General features: G+C 54.9%; 7 protein-coding genes across 7 annotated transcripts in view; 2 read left to right on the top strand and 5 right to left on the bottom strand.

The window, feature by feature from the left end:
• Nucleotides 1-1,589, top strand: part of BDY24DRAFT_265966 (BTB/POZ domain-containing protein) — a 3,596-nt gene extending 2,007 nt beyond the window's left edge. The window contains exons 8-9 of the mRNA XM_076636878.1: nt 97-125; nt 249-1,589. Coding sequence (XP_076498809.1) covers nt 97-125; nt 249-1,305 — 1,086 coding nt within the window. The 3' untranslated portion in view covers nt 1,306-1,589. The remainder of the gene's footprint in view (nt 1-96; nt 126-248) is intronic.
• A 30-nt stretch (nt 1,590-1,619) lies between these two features.
• Nucleotides 1,620-4,593, bottom strand: BDY24DRAFT_381768 (uncharacterized protein). Its single transcript, XM_076639401.1, has 10 exons — nt 4,113-4,593; nt 3,769-3,957; nt 3,561-3,684; nt 3,425-3,491; nt 3,235-3,345; nt 2,662-3,139; nt 2,371-2,514; nt 2,118-2,249; nt 1,935-2,003; nt 1,620-1,834 (listed from the first exon to the last, which is right to left on the bottom strand). Exons 1-10 carry the CDS (start codon nt 4,551-4,553, stop codon nt 1,775-1,777), a joined length of 1,815 nt encoding a protein of 604 aa, XP_076498810.1. The 5' UTR covers nt 4,554-4,593; the 3' UTR covers nt 1,620-1,774.
• A 395-nt stretch (nt 4,594-4,988) lies between these two features.
• On the bottom strand, nt 4,989-6,741 carry TIF6 (translation initiation factor 6). Its single transcript, XM_076639402.1, has 7 exons — nt 6,621-6,741; nt 6,406-6,479; nt 6,219-6,226; nt 5,970-6,125; nt 5,508-5,860; nt 5,218-5,338; nt 4,989-5,104 (listed from the first exon to the last, which is right to left on the bottom strand). Exons 2-7 carry the CDS (start codon nt 6,432-6,434, stop codon nt 5,034-5,036), a joined length of 738 nt encoding a protein of 245 aa, XP_076498811.1. The 5' UTR covers nt 6,435-6,479; nt 6,621-6,741; the 3' UTR covers nt 4,989-5,033.
• On the bottom strand, nt 6,742-8,024 carry BDY24DRAFT_266029 (cupredoxin domain-containing protein). The gene is made up of 6 exons (XM_076636879.1): nt 7,879-8,024; nt 7,739-7,815; nt 7,504-7,663; nt 7,397-7,435; nt 7,270-7,332; nt 6,742-7,186 (listed from the first exon to the last, which is right to left on the bottom strand). The coding sequence occupies exons 1-6, from the start codon at nt 7,957-7,959 to the stop codon at nt 6,974-6,976; spliced, it is 633 nt and encodes a 210-aa protein (XP_076498812.1). The 5' UTR covers nt 7,960-8,024; the 3' UTR covers nt 6,742-6,973.
• Nucleotides 8,025-9,437: 1,413 nt separating this feature from the next.
• On the top strand, nt 9,438-11,186 carry NBP35 (Fe-S cluster-binding ATPase). Its single transcript, XM_076639403.1, has 5 exons — nt 9,438-9,603; nt 9,708-9,938; nt 10,127-10,646; nt 10,744-10,872; nt 10,956-11,186. The coding sequence occupies exons 1-5, from the start codon at nt 9,538-9,540 to the stop codon at nt 10,985-10,987; spliced, it is 978 nt and encodes a 325-aa protein (XP_076498813.1). The 5' UTR covers nt 9,438-9,537; the 3' UTR covers nt 10,988-11,186.
• Nucleotides 11,187-13,438: 2,252 nt separating this feature from the next.
• Nucleotides 13,439-15,365, bottom strand: BDY24DRAFT_266129 (uncharacterized protein). Its single transcript, XM_076636881.1, has 4 exons — nt 15,101-15,365; nt 14,609-15,001; nt 14,432-14,497; nt 13,439-14,338 (listed from the first exon to the last, which is right to left on the bottom strand). Exons 1-4 carry the CDS (start codon nt 15,122-15,124, stop codon nt 13,586-13,588), a joined length of 1,236 nt encoding a protein of 411 aa, XP_076498814.1. The 5' UTR covers nt 15,125-15,365; the 3' UTR covers nt 13,439-13,585.
• BDY24DRAFT_266112 (uncharacterized protein) lies at nt 15,366-16,568 on the bottom strand. The gene is made up of 2 exons (XM_076636880.1): nt 15,971-16,568; nt 15,366-15,813 (listed from the first exon to the last, which is right to left on the bottom strand). Exons 1-2 carry the CDS (start codon nt 16,406-16,408, stop codon nt 15,607-15,609), a joined length of 645 nt encoding a protein of 214 aa, XP_076498815.1. The 5' UTR covers nt 16,409-16,568; the 3' UTR covers nt 15,366-15,606.
• Between the last annotated feature and the right edge of the window lie 336 nt (nt 16,569-16,904).

Below are 16,904 nucleotides of genomic sequence, written 5' to 3' on the forward strand. Positions count from 1 at the left end.
GGAGGGAGACGGGGAGGAGAGCAGAGTGAGACGTCTTCGTTTCGTTCGATTTGGACGCTGACTCTTTCCCTCCTCTCCGTTCTTTCCGCTTCGCAGTACCTCTACACCAACAGCCTTGAATTCGAGTAAGCTCACTTCTGCCTCCCTTCCATCTTCCCTCCACCCGACCAAACATCGCTTCTCCTTCTTTAGTTCTCGTCCTGACGCGTCTCCCGTCCGTCTTCCTTCTTTTCCTCTCTCCTTCACAGCACCGTCGAAGACGTCCGAACCATCTACCAACTCGCCAACGTCAAGAACTCCTCCTCTCGACCCACCGGATCTCAAGAGTGGGCCTGGCAGTCGGTCTGGTCTCCCCCGACTCGAGCTCCCTCGGGAGGAGAAGACGATCTCGACCTCGACTGTCGAACCATCGCTAGCGTCTCGTCGAGTGCTGGGAGCTTTGAAGCTGGAAGAGGGTCGTCCGCGAGAGCTGGAGGACGACTTTTCAAGAGGGGGAGCTCGGTTTCTACTCGAGGTGGTGGAGGAGGAGGAGGAGGAGGAGGAGGTATTGAGGGAAAGATAACAGGAAGTGGTTCGACTTCAGCAACTTCTCTCGGACGACAGCAACAGCAACAGCAACAGGCCAACCTTCCTTACTCGCACCGACCTCGAGGAACGATCTTCTCCGCGACGCCTTCTTCTTCTTCTTCGCCAACCAAACCTTCGTCGATCCCTATCCCTTCCTCGTCTCGAACCCAAACTCTCGGGACCACCACCGCTGGAAGTCGTCAACCTCAACAGCATCCCTCCTCCTCCTCCTCTTCTTCCACCAGCCGAGGAGGAGGAGGCGGCGGCCAAGGTCTGACTCTCTCTCCTCATCCCTCCCCTCAGCTCCTCACCCCCCACCGTCCCTCCTCAACCCACCACCTCCCTTTCCCTCCCCCCTCCTCCTCCTCCGTCTCCCACTCCCAACCCCTCTCGGACCCTCACTCCCATCCAACCCCTCCTCCCCCGCCAGCTTCCGCCCTCGCCATCTACCACATCGCATCCCGCTACCAACTCCACGACCTCCAACATCTCGCTCGTCAACACATCCTCTCTCGCTTGAACCTCTCCAACGCGATGCCTTTCTTGCTAGCGTCGTCCATGTACGACGAGCTTCATAGCGAGATCGAAGAGTGGTTGGTAGGGCACTTCGAGGTCGTGAAGGGGACGGAGGAGTTTGGGAGGTGTTTCGGAGAGGTGAGTGGTGGGGTGTGGGGAGAGGATGGAGGGAGGGTGTTGTTGAGTTTGTGTGGGAGGTTGGAGAGTCCTGCGAGGAGGTAAGAGAGGGGGAGAGGGACGCGTCCGGTTCTGGTTTCGTTGTTCGTTCCTTTATTGTTTGTTGTTTTCCTTTCTTACTCTATGTATGTCTTTCACGCCTTCTCCACGCTTGGGCTAGATTAAACTTTCTTTTTCTCTTCCCTTTCTTTCACTTATCTACTTCCTCTCTCGTTTTACGTTTCCCTTAGTCTAACGACTTCTCACTCGGATTCTCCACGGACAGACACCCTTTCTCGACTCGTTCGCTCGTTTCTTGCTTCTCTTCTTCTTACCGCTTCTCTCGCCACACCTAACGATAGTTTTTTTGTTTTCACAGAGGTGGTGTTCATCCATCGGGTTGGTGATCGGTGATCCAGAGAAAGCAACGAACGAAAGAAAGACTACTGGACTAGACTAGAGCGAGACCGAGAGAGAGAAGGAGAGAGAGAGAGAGAGAGAGAGAGACCGAACAGATCGATGATGGCCCGTTCCTTCAAGGAGCGGTCTTGGTAGGTACGTCGTCCTCCTCGACGGGCTTGGACTCGGTCTCGACCTGGAGAAGGAGCGAAGAACGGACGAGGAAGCGGAAAGAGGGGGATGGTCAGGTTTCGAGTTCGTAGGAAGGAGACGGAAAGGGAAGGTTAAGAACTGACCTCAGACGACTCAGTCGCAGAGGAGGGAACCTCAGGGACTTGAGGGACGGCGGCTTCCAAAGTCTCAGCCTGAGCGATGAAAGGCCACGAAGGAAGAGGAACGAAGAAGTCAGCTCGATCGGAGAGAAGAGAGGTCTCGAGAAAAGAACGGAGAGAGAGAGAGAGAGAGAGAGAGAGACTTACAGCGGCGACGAGAGGAGAAGTCTCCTCGGCGGCGGCGGGGGTCGTCGTTGTTGGCTTCGACTCCTTCACCTTCTTCTCCTTCGGCTTCTTGGGCTGCTTCTCTGTCGATCGAGGAGTCTTGGAGCCGGAGTTCTGTCAATTCGGAAGCAGGCCAGTCAGCAATGGAGTCGAGAGAGGAGGAGGTCGGGGGGGGGGGAAAGACAAGAGAGAGAGAGAGAGAGAGAAAGAGAGCGCGTCGAGACGAAGAACTCACGTTGGATTGGGGCTGGAAGTCGCTTCGAGGGTGAAGATCGGCGAGGTTGATTTCGGTCTGATCGATGAGTCGATCTCCAAGACATTTCATGAAAGCCGAACTGAGGTTGATGCCGCTCGACTTCTTGTATTTAGCGAAGAGGTTCTGTTTCGTTCGAGGGTGGAAGGAAAGGGAAGAGGGAAGAGGGGGACGAGGAACAGTCAGAAATCTCGCCAAGCGAAAGAGGAACGAGAACCTGCTCGAGAAGAGAGGAGAAGAAAGGAGTAAGAAACGAAACCGAGATCGACTCACAACGCCGGGGTTCGCAGGATCCAGGACGACGACGGCGTCGTTCTCGAACTGAGGAAGCTCGGTCCTCAAGACGGGACCTCGAACCGACACGGCGTGGGTTTCCCAGGAGAACGTTGACGCCGGGACACCTCCTCCGTACCAGTGGAAGAAACCAGCGACGAGCTCGCTCATCGCTGGAGCGTCCAGGCTCCTCCATCTCCTGACGAACTCGACCTCCTGCTGCCCGTTCATCCACCCAGTTCGTTCGAGGATGGAAGGAGAGACTCCGATGGGGACGAAGGTGATTTCGACCTGCTTGCTAGTCTTCTCGCCGTCGACGAGGACGGATTGCCAAAGGGATCGTCGAGGGACGTTGAACCCACGAACGAGGGCGACCCGTTGAAGGGAGGGGAGGAGGGGAGGGCTGGGAAGCGATTGGAGGTAGGAGATGCAGAGGATCGTTCGGAGCTCCTCCAAGTCGACGGAGGCAGTTGGAAGTCTGGAAGAGAGGAGAAGAGAGGAAAGGAAGTCCGTCAAAAAGGAGACGTCAGAAAACAAAGAACGACCGAGGGTACGGTTGGAGGAGGGACTCACCGAAGTTCGACACCCGTGACGGATCTGATGAGAGGGACGAGAACGGCGGGGGAGAGGGCGGAGTAGGAAGCGTAGAGAGCGTTCTTGTAGATGGTGTTCTTGTCGGCGAAACTGGAGAAGCCCAAAGACGCGAAGAGCCGCGATGAGCGAAAGAGCGACTCGAAGAGGAAGGGGCAGAAGAAGGACCAACCCGAGGGTGAGCAGAGGACGAGGAGGATTTTCGAATCGGGAATTCGGTTGAGTGTACATGCATTCGACTAGTAGAGTAGAACGGAAAGCGAGTCAGAAGCGAGAGAGGGGAGGGGGGGATCGAGGAAGAAACTCACGCATCTCCCCCTTCAAACTGAAACTGGCTTGGATGCCCGAAGCTTTGAGGGGTTCAATGAGAGTCTTCAAAACGTCTATTCGTTCCTGAGGGGTCTCAGGTTCAGAAGCAGCCAAGGCTCGAACCTGAGGAGCAAAAAGCAAAGCGGGAGGGGGGTGAGCATGGGACGCAAGAGGGGCCTTTCAACGACATAGATGAACGAAACCCACCACGATTCCGAGACGAGTGATGCTCGCGTTGACATCGGTCTCCTGAGCGACGGATCCGAGAACGACGAGTGAACTGTTCTTATCCAGCACGCTCTCGACAGCCTTCTTGGTCGCTACGACGAGTTCCCGACGTGCCAAAGCGACCGGGGCGCTTGTCCCGACGCGATGGTAGAAGTATTTTCGGAGACGCTGGGGTATAAAAAAAGAAGTAAAGTAGGAGAGTTGTGTGAGTGTGTGAAGGATGGAGTCTCGTCTCGGAAGCAAGGTGTGGAAGGGAGGAAGAAGAGGGAGATGGAGAGCAAGAGAGGGAAGGGAGGAGGAGCAGGAAGGAGGGAGGAACGAACGAGGTTGGCCTTCTCGTCCTCTGGAGACAACTTGAGGGACTCTGAATCTGACTTCATCTGCTGTTGCATGGAATTTCCCCGGCTGAGAGAGCTGGCCCAGTCGAAAGTTTCGTGATGGGGGGGCAGTCGGATGATGGCAGGGAAAGGAGGACCGAGCCGACGTTTCGGTTTGGCAGACGGAGTCGAAGTAGCCGTAGGAGGAGACGAGTCGACCTCGGGAGCATCGGTAGCTTCGGAAGCAATCTCAGTAGAGGGAGCTGGGGTGGTAGGAGCCTCCACCGAGGACGAGCCGGGAGAGGGGGAGGAAGACGTCCATCGGGTTTGACGAAGGAGGGTCGATGGCGAAGACGACGAAACCGAGGGAGGAGAAGAGCGAAGGGAGAGTCGGGCCAAGGAGAGTCCAGAGACGGAGCGACCTGCTCGAGAGAAGGAGCGAAGCATTGGGTTGAGAAGGAGGGGGGGAAGGAGCAGATGAGAGTTGAAGGGGAAGGGAAGGAGGAAGGGAAGGAAGCTCACCTCTCCTCTTTTCTTTCTCCTCTCTTTATTTTCTCAAAATCGATCTTCGAGAAAACTGCTGGAGTTGCAAGAGGATCGAAAACGTATTCGCAGAGCTCTCGCACATTTTTTTCTCCAACTGCTCCACGAAGTCTGAACTGAAAAAGCTCTGCTCTGCTCGACGTCGTTCAGCCCTCAGCTCGTCTGTTCGCGACAAAAGCTACTAGTCCCCTACGACGCGTCTGACCCCTGATGCTTCCGACTGCAGGCTACTCTTGCGCCGTTCTGGGCTACACAAGAGGGTCGGAAGACAGCACAGGCGAGGTGCTGCAGCTCGAGCCCAGCTACTTCACCATTCCTGCTTTTCGACTCTTTCCCTCTGCTCGTGTCCTAACATAACATACACAAGACTTCTAGTAGTTCCGATTAAGCGTAGTTGTCGATCAACGAATCCCTCATCTCCGAGATGATGGCCGTCGACGACTGTCCTTGCAGCTCTGAGAGGGGAGGAAAAAGAGAAATCGCGACGCATCAGTATCGAGCGGTGGGCGGTCGGGCAAGAATCTTGAGAGGGAGCTGCAGCTCAGGTAGAAGAAGGAGATATACTCACTGAAGGTGGCCTCGATAACGGAGATCTCAGTAGCGGTGGTATCGATTCCAGTGAAAGCACACCAATCGTTAACGACGAGTCCAGCTCCAAGGACGTCCGAACCACGGTTGACGGTTCCAGCCTATAACGAAGAGAGAAATCGAGAGCCAAGAGGTCAGCTTCGTTGTTGAGATCGCTCAAGAAAAGGCGAAGCGCCCGCCTCGAGAGAACGCGACTGATCCAACCCTCGACCTGGAACGCGTCTCGAGGTCGAGCTCGAGAACTGAGACGAAAAGAGAACGAGAACTCACCACCAGAGGGACCTGCAACAAACTACTCAGCTCCTCCTGCTCACTCCTCGTGGTCTTGGGGTGAACCAAACCTCCCTGGTTGCTCAAGGCACAGTAGCTTCCGACCAAAACGTTGCTAGCGACGGTCTGCCTGAAGACCTCGACCTTGAGGACGTCGGCGATGATCTCCTCGGTCTCTCGGTCGATATCAGGGTGAACGAGAGCCACGTAGTCGTTGCAGGCGATGACGTTTCCAAGAGCGGAAAGACGCTCCTCGACTCGCTGGATGGCGACGGAAGGAGGGAGGGAGTTTCGAAGGTGCTGGAGCTCTTGATCGGTGGTGGAGTTGGGGAGGAGGAGACCGTGTCGGTTTCCTGCAAAAGACGATCGAGAAGGACGAGAGAAACCAGTCAGCGAAAAGCTGGAGGGTTCAGGGCTCCTCCGAGGGAGAGGAGGAGGGCTGAAGAAGAGAGAGAGACTCACCAGCACAGAGTCGTCCAATGATTCTGGTTCCTCCGATGGTGGTGTTGACTATAGGGATAACATCCTGAAGCTCAGCCTCGAAGTGGGAGTAGAAGTTGACGGATCCTCCGACGGCGGTAAGGCAGTAGCTGTTGGTGAGCTTGGAGAAGACTCCGACTGAAGCAAGGGAGGAGGAGGAAGGGGAAGGCGAAGGTCAGCTTTGAGCTCGTTCGTTCCCCTTTGGAGCAAGTTGAATGAGTTGAGGCGTACTCTCGGAACTAGAGAAAATACACATTAGAGATGAGATATCGGTCAGTACCAGCTCGAAGTACAGATGGGAGGGCGGGAGCAAGGAGGCGAGCTGAGCTGAGCGAGCAACCTCGACTTTCTCTCGATGCGACCACAGCTCGGCTCCTCTCCTCCTCCATCGCCCAAAGAGCAGAGGGAATGGACTAACCTGTTCTCGAACTGAAGTCTGGTAGCCATGCTGTGAGAGAGCTTTTAAAGTGGTGGTGGAGAAGGTCGGGGGCTCTGTGAAACGAGGGAAGGAGGAAAGAAGGTCAGCATCGATCCTCTCTTCGATCCCTCCTCCCACCGAGCTTCCCAAGGTCTGAAACGAGCTCAAACTATTTGGGGGTATAACGAGGATGCAGGAGAAGCGTCTAGACTTACTGGTTGGGTGGTTTGGGGAAAGGAAAGGAGAGAGGGAGGGTCGAAGTTGGTGGTCAGCTCCTCTCCCTCCTCTCTTGAATTCTGCTCTCTCCAAATCGACCACCTACACCGCAGCCTTTCCTCCCAGAGCCGAGGATGACTCTTTTTCTGTCCCTTTCGTTCCGAATATCGAAGGAAGATCTGACTCGGAAAGTCGTCTTTAGAAGTTGCTAACTTTTCGGACCCGGAAGTTTCTCCAGAAAGGAAGGATCGAAGCATGGTTGATCAGAAGCGTCCTCCTCGTCGCGAGCTCACCGTCGCCTTTTACCTTCCAATATAGGTATGTACAGTGACTGAGTAAGGAAAGAATCCAACTAAACTACGAAGGAGAACAAGATTGCAGCTCCCAAAGCAGTCCCAAGGGTTCGTCCCTCGATCGAGAAGAGTCGCGACGCGTCTGAAGTCGAGCCTGCCGTAGCAGCAGCAGCAGCAGTCGAGTGTGCACCGACGACAGTGGACGAAGGCAAAGACTTTGACTCGGTACTCGTTCGCGTCGAAGCGCTGGTGCTGATAGACCTCCCTTCGGCCTGATGATAAACATGCACAAGGGCGGAATCCAGTCAATCGCAACTTCGTTCGACAAACCAGAGGCGAGGAGGCTGTGACTTACCAGAGAGACAAAGTTCTCGATGGATGTTGGCGAGCCCGCGGGTCCAGGGTTGATGGCGAAGACCTGGGAGGAACGGAGAAACGGTCAGCTCGACGCGTCGCAAGGTTCAAAGAGAGGGAACACTGACCATTCCCGACTGACAGTGGCCAGGAGTCGCACAATAGAACTGACAGAATCCGGGTAATTCAGTTTAGTGACAGCTCGACCGGGAAGGTCCGAACTGGAAAGCCTCACCCATTGGGATCCGTCGACCGCGACAGTCAACGAAACCGTTCCGCCTCCAAGTGGAGTCTGGAGGTTTGTAGCGTTCGATTTGGTAGAGAGAACGCATGGCTGGTTAAAATCTGCAGATGATGAGACGGTGTGAGGGATCGCTCCTGGGAAGACGAAGTCGCTGCGAGAAGAGACCGAGAGGAGCAAAGGGAAGATCAGAACGCGTTCGAAAAAAACGATAGAAGGAGCGACGTACATAGTATCTCCAACAGAAGCGTCGACAGAGTTCGGCGAGTAGGTGAATCCCTCCTGGCCGACGTTAACGGTGAAACTCTGGAGAGAAAGCAAGTGAGTAAGGGAGGAAACGTCCGTCGACGTGAAAAAGGAGAAACTCACAGCTCGAGCTTTGAGAGGTCCAGCAAACACTCGAAGAGGAAGGAAGGAAGCAAAAACGAAGAAAAAGACTTTGGGGAGCATTTGGTCGAAGATTGTGAGCGGGGAGTAGAGATGATGGGAGTTGGAGGAAAAAACAGCTCGAGTCGACTCAGCCTGAACTGAGTCCTTGTATTTCTCTTCGCGAAAATAACAACAGGTACGGCAGAGCGAGTGACAAACCCGGACCCTCGAGTCCCATGGAAGAAGGGTATCAGTAGCCCACAGCCTCCCGGCCCTGGGGAAAGGAACCAAAAAAAGGACAAAGAGCGAAACTTCGAGTCGTTCGAAGCTGATTCTTCTGATCGGCGCTTTGAACGCAGACGCCGTGGGGACTACTAGGCCTTTTGTAAGTGGATGTGCGAGTCGGTCAAAGCGAGCAAAAGGAAGCAAAACGGCACGAAAAGCAAGAAAGGGTGTAGAGATCGACGCGTTCGTCTTTCTCGTCGCTTGGCACATAACATCAGGATCAAGCTTGAGAGCAACTTCTCCTCCCGTTCTGTAGATGACTTCATGATCACATCAGTGAAGAGCGCTTTAAGACAAACGTTGTACGCATTGCTGGAGAAGGAGGAGAAAAGAAACGGTGACCAGACGGAGGACGGCGCCGATGGCCAGTGGTTCCTCCTGGTTCCAAAAGTATATCGGGACAGAGGACTATTTTGATAAGCTCGTGGCGTGGGAAGGAGAGGATTGAAGGGGGAAGCTAAAGAGAAAGGGAGCAAAGAGGAAGGGAGCAAACGCGTCCTAGGAAGAAAGGTGACGAACCTGAACCCTGAGAGAGCGATAGATGAGAGTCTAGAAATTCGAACACTTCATCAATATTTTCTCGGCAAAACAGTTGGACATGATACCAGACGTGTGAACCAGCAAGAGCGAGGGCTCGTAGTCGGATCTCTTCGACGACGCGCGGACCGTACTCTCCTCCTCTTCCCTTCAGCCCATCCTCCCCGTCTCTCCCTCCTAATCATTCCCACAGGTTCACCCATCATCTCCTTCGCCTTCTAGCCTCAGAACCTTGAAACCCCGGTTGAAGCCCTGTCTCTCTCGGGAGCAAGGAGATCGGATGCAGGGTCGAGGGAAAGGGAGAGCGAGTCCGACCGCGAGTGAAGGAAGGTTGGATAAAGTTTCAGTAGTAGCATCACCGCGGGATGCCAAAAAGCGATCTGGGTGCGAGAACGTGGAGATTGTAGCTCAAGGGAGAGAGGAGGAGTCGTAGGAGGCGTTGAGCTCGAGATGAAAGGTGTTTGTTCGAACTCGGTGGGCTACGAGGGCGAGGGAGATTCCGGATTCTTGATCAGACTGGTAGGATTAAGAAGCTGAGTAGGTTCAGACAGAGGCTACAGCAAGAGAGGGAAGGAGGGACGCACAAGGAAGCAGCTGAAGGCGTCGATTGGAGAGGATCCGCGACGAGCTAGCGCCTCTCCCTTTGGGGAGGCAAGTTTCTAGAAGGCTCGCCTTCTTCACCCCAGACGGGAGGAACAGTAGAGCCTTCCAGATGATGAAATCTTCCGGAATCGGTGGTCGTTTGAGGGAAGAACACTCGGACGAGCGTCCGAACCGTCGAAACGGTCGCTGACTGATTCGAGCTCACACCTCCCTTCCTTCGTTCCACCTCCAACCATGACTCAAGCCGATATGGAAGTCCCCGTCCTAGACGTCCCAGTAGACGCTCCAGAGCACTGCCCAGTAAGTAGTGTATCTCTTTCCCTGTGAAGCTCAACGACGCTTGTTCTCTCGCCTCCGAAAGCTGACCTCTCTCTCTCTCTTCTCCTCCCTTCCTCCCCTTCTAGGGAACCGAATCCGAGCTCGCTGGAAAAGTTTCAGCCTGTGACGGTTGCCCGAATCAAACCACCTGTGCCTCGAGTGGACCCAAACCACCAGATCCAGATATTCCCATCATCAAGGAGAGGATGAAGGGAGTCAAGAAGAAGATCCTCGTTCTGAGTGGGAAGGGAGGAGTTGGGAAGAGCACCTTCAGTTCAGGATTAGGTTGGGCTCTCAGTGCAGACGAGGAAGTTCAGGTGAGTCGTCGGAAGGCTGCTGTAGAGTATGGGGTCGTTGGGCTGTGAAGAGCAGGAGGGAGGGAGGCAAGAGCGAGAGACGAACGAGAACGTCGAGCTCCCGTTTCCCTCCCTCCGACTTGGATCTCTCCTACGGATCTGCTACCTCATTGAAACACTGAACACATTCTCTGTTCTCTTCCTCGTAGACTGGTCTTCTTGATATCGACATCTGCGGTCCCTCCCTCCCTCACCTCCTCGGACTCACCAAAGAAACCCTCCACACCTCCTCCTCCGGCTGGTCCCCAATCTACGTAACTCCCAACCTCTCCTGCATCTCCATCGGTTTCCTCCTCCCCTCCACCTCCTCAGCCATCATCTGGAGAGGTCCAAAGAAGAACCAACTCATCAAGCAGTTCCTCAAGGACGTCGACTGGGGAGACTCGCTCGATTACCTCGTCGTCGACACTCCTCCCGGAACTTCAGACGAGCATCTCAGCGTCGTTCAGTACTTGAAGGAAGGTGGGATCGATGGAGCGGTACTGGTGACGACGCCGCAGGAGGTCAGTCTGCAGGATGTGAGGAAGGAGTTGGATTTCTGTAGGAAGGTTGGAGTGAAGGTGCTGGGAGTGGTGGAGAACATGAGTGGGTTCGTCTGTCCTAGTTGTAACGGGAAGTCGGACGTCTTCTTCCCTTCGACGGGAGGTGCGAAGGCTTTGGCTGAAGAAGGCGAGTCTCCGTTTTTCCTTCCTTCTCGTTCGTTCGCTTGCAGGAGTGGGAGGAGCGACGCGTCGAAGCTGACTTTTCGTTCCTCGTGTTCTCACAGCTGGAATCACCTTCCTCGGAGCCATCCCTCTCGACCCTCGGATAGGCAAATCCTGCGACTTTGGAGTCTCGTTCCTCGAGGAGTACCCCAACAGCCCAGCGACGAAGGCCTACGTCGAGATCGTCGACAGTGAGTCTCCCCTCTCTCTCTTTCCTTCGTCTCCAACCGAATCAACTCCTGACTTTTCTCTCTCCTCTTTCTCCTTCCACCAGAAATTCGTGATGCTCTCGGTCCCATTGATTAGTATTCCATATCTTCCTTCGCTTCCCTCTGCGTCCCTCGTGCGTTGCTTCGAGTTTGCCTCTTCCTCTCTTCGTTCGCTTATTCGCTCGAATCCGCACCCATGTTGCTCTTTTCCTTGGACGGACGTGACTCTCTCTCGATACGCTCTATTTTCTTCATCAAGTCATTACTATTTAAAATGCGAAGTGGTTGGGTTTGTACTGTAGATGCAGCGAAGAGAGAGAACAGAAGCAAAGATGAAACGAGAAAGATGCAAATGCAAAGACGGACGCTTCCTCGCCTACCTCCTCTATAAGTCTAAAAAGGTACGGAGGTGTGCGAAAACTGATGCTGGCTCGTCTGCGGTCTAGAGATCGTTCGGCGTCGAGCGGGATCGGACGAGGAGATGCGAATGGGTGGGTGAGAGAGAGCGAGAGAGGTGAGGTGCGATGGGCTAAGAAGCGGGAGACGAGGTGAGGCGTGGGATGGATTTGGATGACCACAGGGAGGAGTGCGGGTTTTTGTTGAATCTGTGAAGATGGATGATGGGAAGTTGCGTTAGCTCGGATGGAAGCAGGAAACGCGACGAAGCGAAAAGAGGACGACGAACGACTGAGCTGCTTCGATGGCGAGTCGAACGTCGTTCTTGTTGTAGTCCTCGACGACAAGAGATGTCTATAGAGTCGAAATAACGGAAGAGACTCAGTCCAAAGTCGGAAAGAGCGAAGACGGAAGGCAAGAGGAAGAAAGACGTACCACTCCAGCAGCTCCGTGACCCGACAGCCTCAGCATCTTCTCCCTCTCTCCCAAGGACACCAAGACAGATACCTGGGCAAGACCGTTGTCGAGAAGGTGCTCTCGGCGAACTACCTTGCACTCGGCTCCTCCGCTGGCGAAGAAAGCTTCCAGATCCTTGGGTCCAACTTCGAGAGGGACGTTCAAAACCTGTTTTTGGGAGCGAGAAGAAAGCCGACTCAGTTAAAGTCAGAGGAGGGAGGAGGCGAAGAAAGACGCACGCTGAGGAGCAGCTTGGGGATGTGCTCCTGTATTGGTCGGAAGAGGGGGAAACAAAGAGATTAGCGTCGACGCGACCCCGAGGGAAAGAAGACAGAGCAGAAGCCTCGACGAACCTTCCAGTCCAGCCTTTTCGGAATGTCTTTTCGACTGGGTTCCGGATCCGGAGATTTAGGAGTAAGACGGGGCGCAGGGCGAGGCTTGGATATAGGTCGGTGAGGACCCGAAGGCGAGGGATGGGACTCCTCCTTCTTCTCCAACCGACGAAGACACTCCGCGGCCTCTCGAAGGGACTTCTCGGGGTTCCGGAAATAATCGCTGACGATGAGAGGAAGCTGTAGGAAGAGGACGAAGAGGAAGGTCGAATCAGCGACTCGGTACGAACGAGAAGGCGAAAGGTCGACGCGACGAGACTCACATCTCCGACAGCTCCCTTCCCGGACAAGAACAGCATCCTCTCCCTGTCCTCCAACGACACCACCACCGAAACGTGAGAAATCCCATCTCGGATGGCTTCTCGACGAAGAGCCTTGCATCGGATTCCAGCACTGGCGAAGAAGGCTTCGAGATCCGGGAACTCGACTTCGACGGGGACGTTGGCGACCTGAAAGAAGGAAGATCGAGTCGATGAGGAGGTGGATCAGTAAAACAAAGTCTCGGACGGAGAAACAACAAGAGGGAGTAAACGAACCAGGAGTACCACCTCGGGGAGGTAGTTCTGAGAAAGCGAGAGAAGCAGCGAAGCATCGAGAGGTCAGTCATTCGGTTGACTCCCTTCCTCCTCCTCCTTCTCATCAAAGCAAGGTCAAGGGAAGACTCACCTGATACTCAAGCCTCGGCCTCGTCGCATATACCGTTCCAAACTCCTGACTCGACTCGTTCTTCGCCAGCAACGCCTCCGCTTCCTCCACCGACGAGCACTGAACGCAAACGTGCGGGTCGGATCCGTTCTGCAGAGCATAACTCCTGGCCGCCTCGTACGAGATTCCGAGAGCTAGGAGAGAGGAATAAAGAGCCGCGATGGGAACACGACGACCGAGATGACTGTGCTGACGGAACTCGACCTGGAAGGCGAAAAGAGAAAGGGAGAGCGGGTGAGTTTCGTGAACGCGGTCGGCGGTCGAGGGGCCTTAGCAGGAGAAACGATACGTACCATAGTGTCCAGAGATAATCTTGAAGCAGCTTTGCCCTCCTTCGAACTCGAGCTCGAACTCGTGGCCTGAAGAGAACGAGGAAAATGGATCCGTCAGCTTTCTCGTTCGCCGTCCTCCTCTCTTCTTGAAACGGAACTCACCACCTCGACCCCTGCCACAGCTGTCGGAACCTCCTTCTTCTCAGACAATCGAATCTCGAGACCCTTCTACAAAAAGAAAGAGAACGGCAAAACAGTCTCGTCAGCAATCACGACTCTCCCGCTCGAATCGAACGCGTCCAGAACTCACCGACCCAGCCACCCCCTTCTTCGCCTGCCAGACCCACTCGTCTTCCGGCGACACGGCAACTCGAACCAAACCCTCCAACTCCTCCAACGGCGATGCGACAACCTCGATTCGCAGCGGACGAGGAAGCTCGAGGGAAGAGACGAGTGGGTCGACGTCCGAGACCTTCAAGGGAGCGAGACCAGGATTTGAGCGTTGGATGGTAAACTGAGAGAAGCGGTAGGAAAGGAAGAAGGGTGAGTAGGAGTGAAATGATCGGGGAACGGAAGGAGGCCAAGCGGAGAGAAGCAAGGAGGGGAGGAACGAACCCAAACACAAGCCAGCTGAACGGGAAAGGTTTTCGAAGGGACGAAGTCTGGTGGAGGCTGAAGAACAACGGGGGGAGTGGGTTTGCGAGTGGGAAGGGACATGAAGGATGGCGGTGGGACTCGAAAGGTGGGTGCTGTTTGAGTAGTCCCAGAGGAGGAGGACGACTGGGTTGAGGAAGCGGCCCCTTGAGTTCGAAGGAAGTCGAGCAGTTCGGAGCTGATACGCGACGCTGGTCTCTTGTCGGAGTAGGTGTGTCGTGGTAGCTGCTGAAGTGGAGTGGATGGTGCGAGCTGGTTTGCGTGAACGCGTGATGGCGGAGGAGATGTAGGAGAGGGGGACGACATGAGGTGGCTGGTAGGAGAGAGGTCGAGACTCTCGCTGAGAGTAGGAGAGAGGGGTAGAGGTTTACGGAGAGTTGAGGATGCTGAGGAGGCGGAAGGCGCAGTATTGGACGTCGAGGCAGGTGAAGGGGTGGGAGTCGAAGGGAGAAAAGAGGGACGAGAGATTGACGATGATGGTCGACTCCGGAGAGGAGAAGTACTTATTGAAGGTTGAGGAGTTGACGATGGGGAGGAGGAGGCGAAGATGGAGGTAGTGGTGATGGAAGGGGCCTGAGGTTGGTTCCGAGAAGAGAAGGAACGAGACGACGCGTCAGCTCACTTCGTCGAAGACGCGACGACAGGTCTCGAAACAAGTCAACTCACTCTAGAAGATCCCACCAAAGCAGAGCGAATAAGCGGCAGAGGCCTCTGATTCGCGACGAACCGCTCCTGTAAGAGCCAGACCGAACAAGAAAGTGAAAGGTCAGCTCTCCCTCAATCGCTCTCTCCCTACTCGGAACGCGTCTCTCAGCCATTCCACAGCCAAAGACGATGACTCACCCCTTCAACCTCCAATCCATCCACAGCCAGCCACTTCTGCACATCCCCAGCCTCCACAACAACCTTGAAACCCATCTCCTCATCGAACACGCCCTCCGTTCCTCTCAAACCAAGCGACGACAGCGCAGCCTGAACCACTTCCAACCGATACGGCGGACGAAGGTGGTCTTTGCCAAAAGAGGTTTCTCTTCTGGGGGCAGAGGAGGGAAGATGTCGGATTCTAATTTGCGTTTTGAGGTCGGCGTCGGGTTGGAGGGAGGCGTTGGGTTTGGTGAGAGGTAGAGGAGGGTAGGATGGATTTGGAGCTCGTGAAGGCTTCGATTTACTTCCTTGAGCGGGTGTGGGAGGTTGGTTGTGAGATGAGGTGGGAGGAGGAGAGAACGTTGGAAGGCGCTGAGGGAACGAACGAGAAGGGACCAAGGAAACGCGTCAGGTTTGCGTCTCGGGAGCTCTGGAAGACGGATCGCGATGGTAATACGACACAAGACTGACCCGTGAAGTCGGCTTTGCAAACATGGGCGGCGGTGGTGTTTTGACTGCTGTTTCGTACCGAGGAGAGGACGCGGAGGGGGACGACTGCCCTGCCGCGCTCGAGGAGGACGAGTTGCCGATAGAAGTTGCTGCCACGGGAGATGAGGGTCTCCATCGTGCGGACGGAGAAGACGAAGACGAAGACGACGAGCGTGATGTGGAAGTGGATTTAGGAGCCTTGGTCGAGGAGGAAGGCGATTTGGGAGAAGGTGGATGGGGGGAGGTTGAGCTCGAAGTTGAGCTCGTGAGGAGGGATACATCCGAGAGCGGGTTGGTTGAACTGGAAGGGGAGGGATTCGAGGCCTCTGGTTGAAGTGTTGGCGACTAGCAGGCAGAGAACAGCGAGGGGCAGCGTCAGAGACGGTGAGGGAGGAGGAAGGGTGATTGAAAAACAGGAAGGGACGAGGAATGAGCTCTCCTGCCTCACGAGCTCTGTTTCGCCTCCCAAAGCACCTCTGACGTAAAATCTAGACCAGACTCACACTCTCTGAGCTCTTCCCGTTCCCTGAAGAGGCAGTAGACGCTCCCGAACCCTCTATAGTGAGCTCACGAGCTCCCTCCATTCGCACCTCCTCGTTCGTCCGAGTCCCGCTCTTGGTCTTCGAATCGACCGTACGATCCAACCCTGAGCTTGATTCGCGTTCCTTGGGCACCGTTGGATGCAGAGACGAAGCCTGATACGAGGGAATCCCAGAAAAAGTGCGAGGATTCAAAGGGTGGGACGGAAGTCAGCCAAAAGAGTCGGATGGGAAGACGGGGGAAGAAAAGTGAGGTCGCTTTCTATCCGTACGAGCCGAGCTCGATTCAAGCCAAAAAAGAAGAAAAACTCACCTCGGAGGATGCACGAGAACCTGTCCTCGATTCTACTGATGGTGTCGGAGCTCCGGTAGCTTGACCGAGTTGACGATTGGCCGACGAGGAGGAGGGGGAGGAGGAAGGGAAGGTCGAGGAGGAGGAAGTGGGCCTGTCCGAGTCCTTCGTCGTTTCCGAAGCAGAGCTCGCTGGTTGAGTGGCATTGAGAGCATCGAGCGATCTCGAGCTATCCTGTTGGCGGGTTGAGGGAGGCGGTGAAGGTGAAGAAGGCTCGAGAGGTGGGAGGAGGGAGGAGGACGAAGGAGGAACGTCCGATTTTGAGGAGGAGGAGGAGTCGAGGAGGGCCGGCTCGTAGGAGTTTTCTCTTCGTGGATCGAGAGGGGTTCCTGTTGATGGGTACCTCTTCCTTAGAGTCGAAGAAAGAGGGGAAGCAAGGGATCGCAACCGAAGGGCCATGCTCGTTGGAAGGAAAGGAACGAGAGGAAGGTCGCCTTCAACTCGTCGAGCTCGTTCGAAAAACGAGCGGCTTCGGAAGGGTCCCCTTAGAGACGGCTGGTTCAGGTCTTTAAGGAGTCGAGGTGAAGGTTTTCATGTCCTCGGAAGTGACGCTGAAGCAGAGGAGCATCAGATTGGTATCAAAACAGTCGAAGGAAGGGGTACACGAGGAAACAAAGGAAAGTTAAGTCTTCGAGGGAAAGAAACGGAGAGCGAATCGCGAGACGCGTCCGACCCAGACTCGAACCAGTCCTTATTATCGATTTCTAACTCTTTGAATTCTAATAATGACGGAAATCGATAAGAAGGACTGGTCGCAAACTTGGCGGGTTTCGCTGAAGCCCCCTCCCCGAAGGGGGTCGTTTTTGCCTCACCTCCTTCGATTTCGATAAAAATTGTACGAGCCCTAGTAGATACTGATTCGAGTACTTGGGTGAAATTTCAGCCCAAGTTGTTC

The sequence above is a fragment of the Mrakia frigida genome (genome assembly GCF_051309035.1).
Source record: "Mrakia frigida strain ATCC 22029 unplaced genomic scaffold BDY24scaffold_7, whole genome shotgun sequence".
In the NCBI taxonomy this organism is placed as follows: Eukaryota; Fungi; Basidiomycota; class Tremellomycetes; order Cystofilobasidiales; family Mrakiaceae; genus Mrakia; species Mrakia frigida.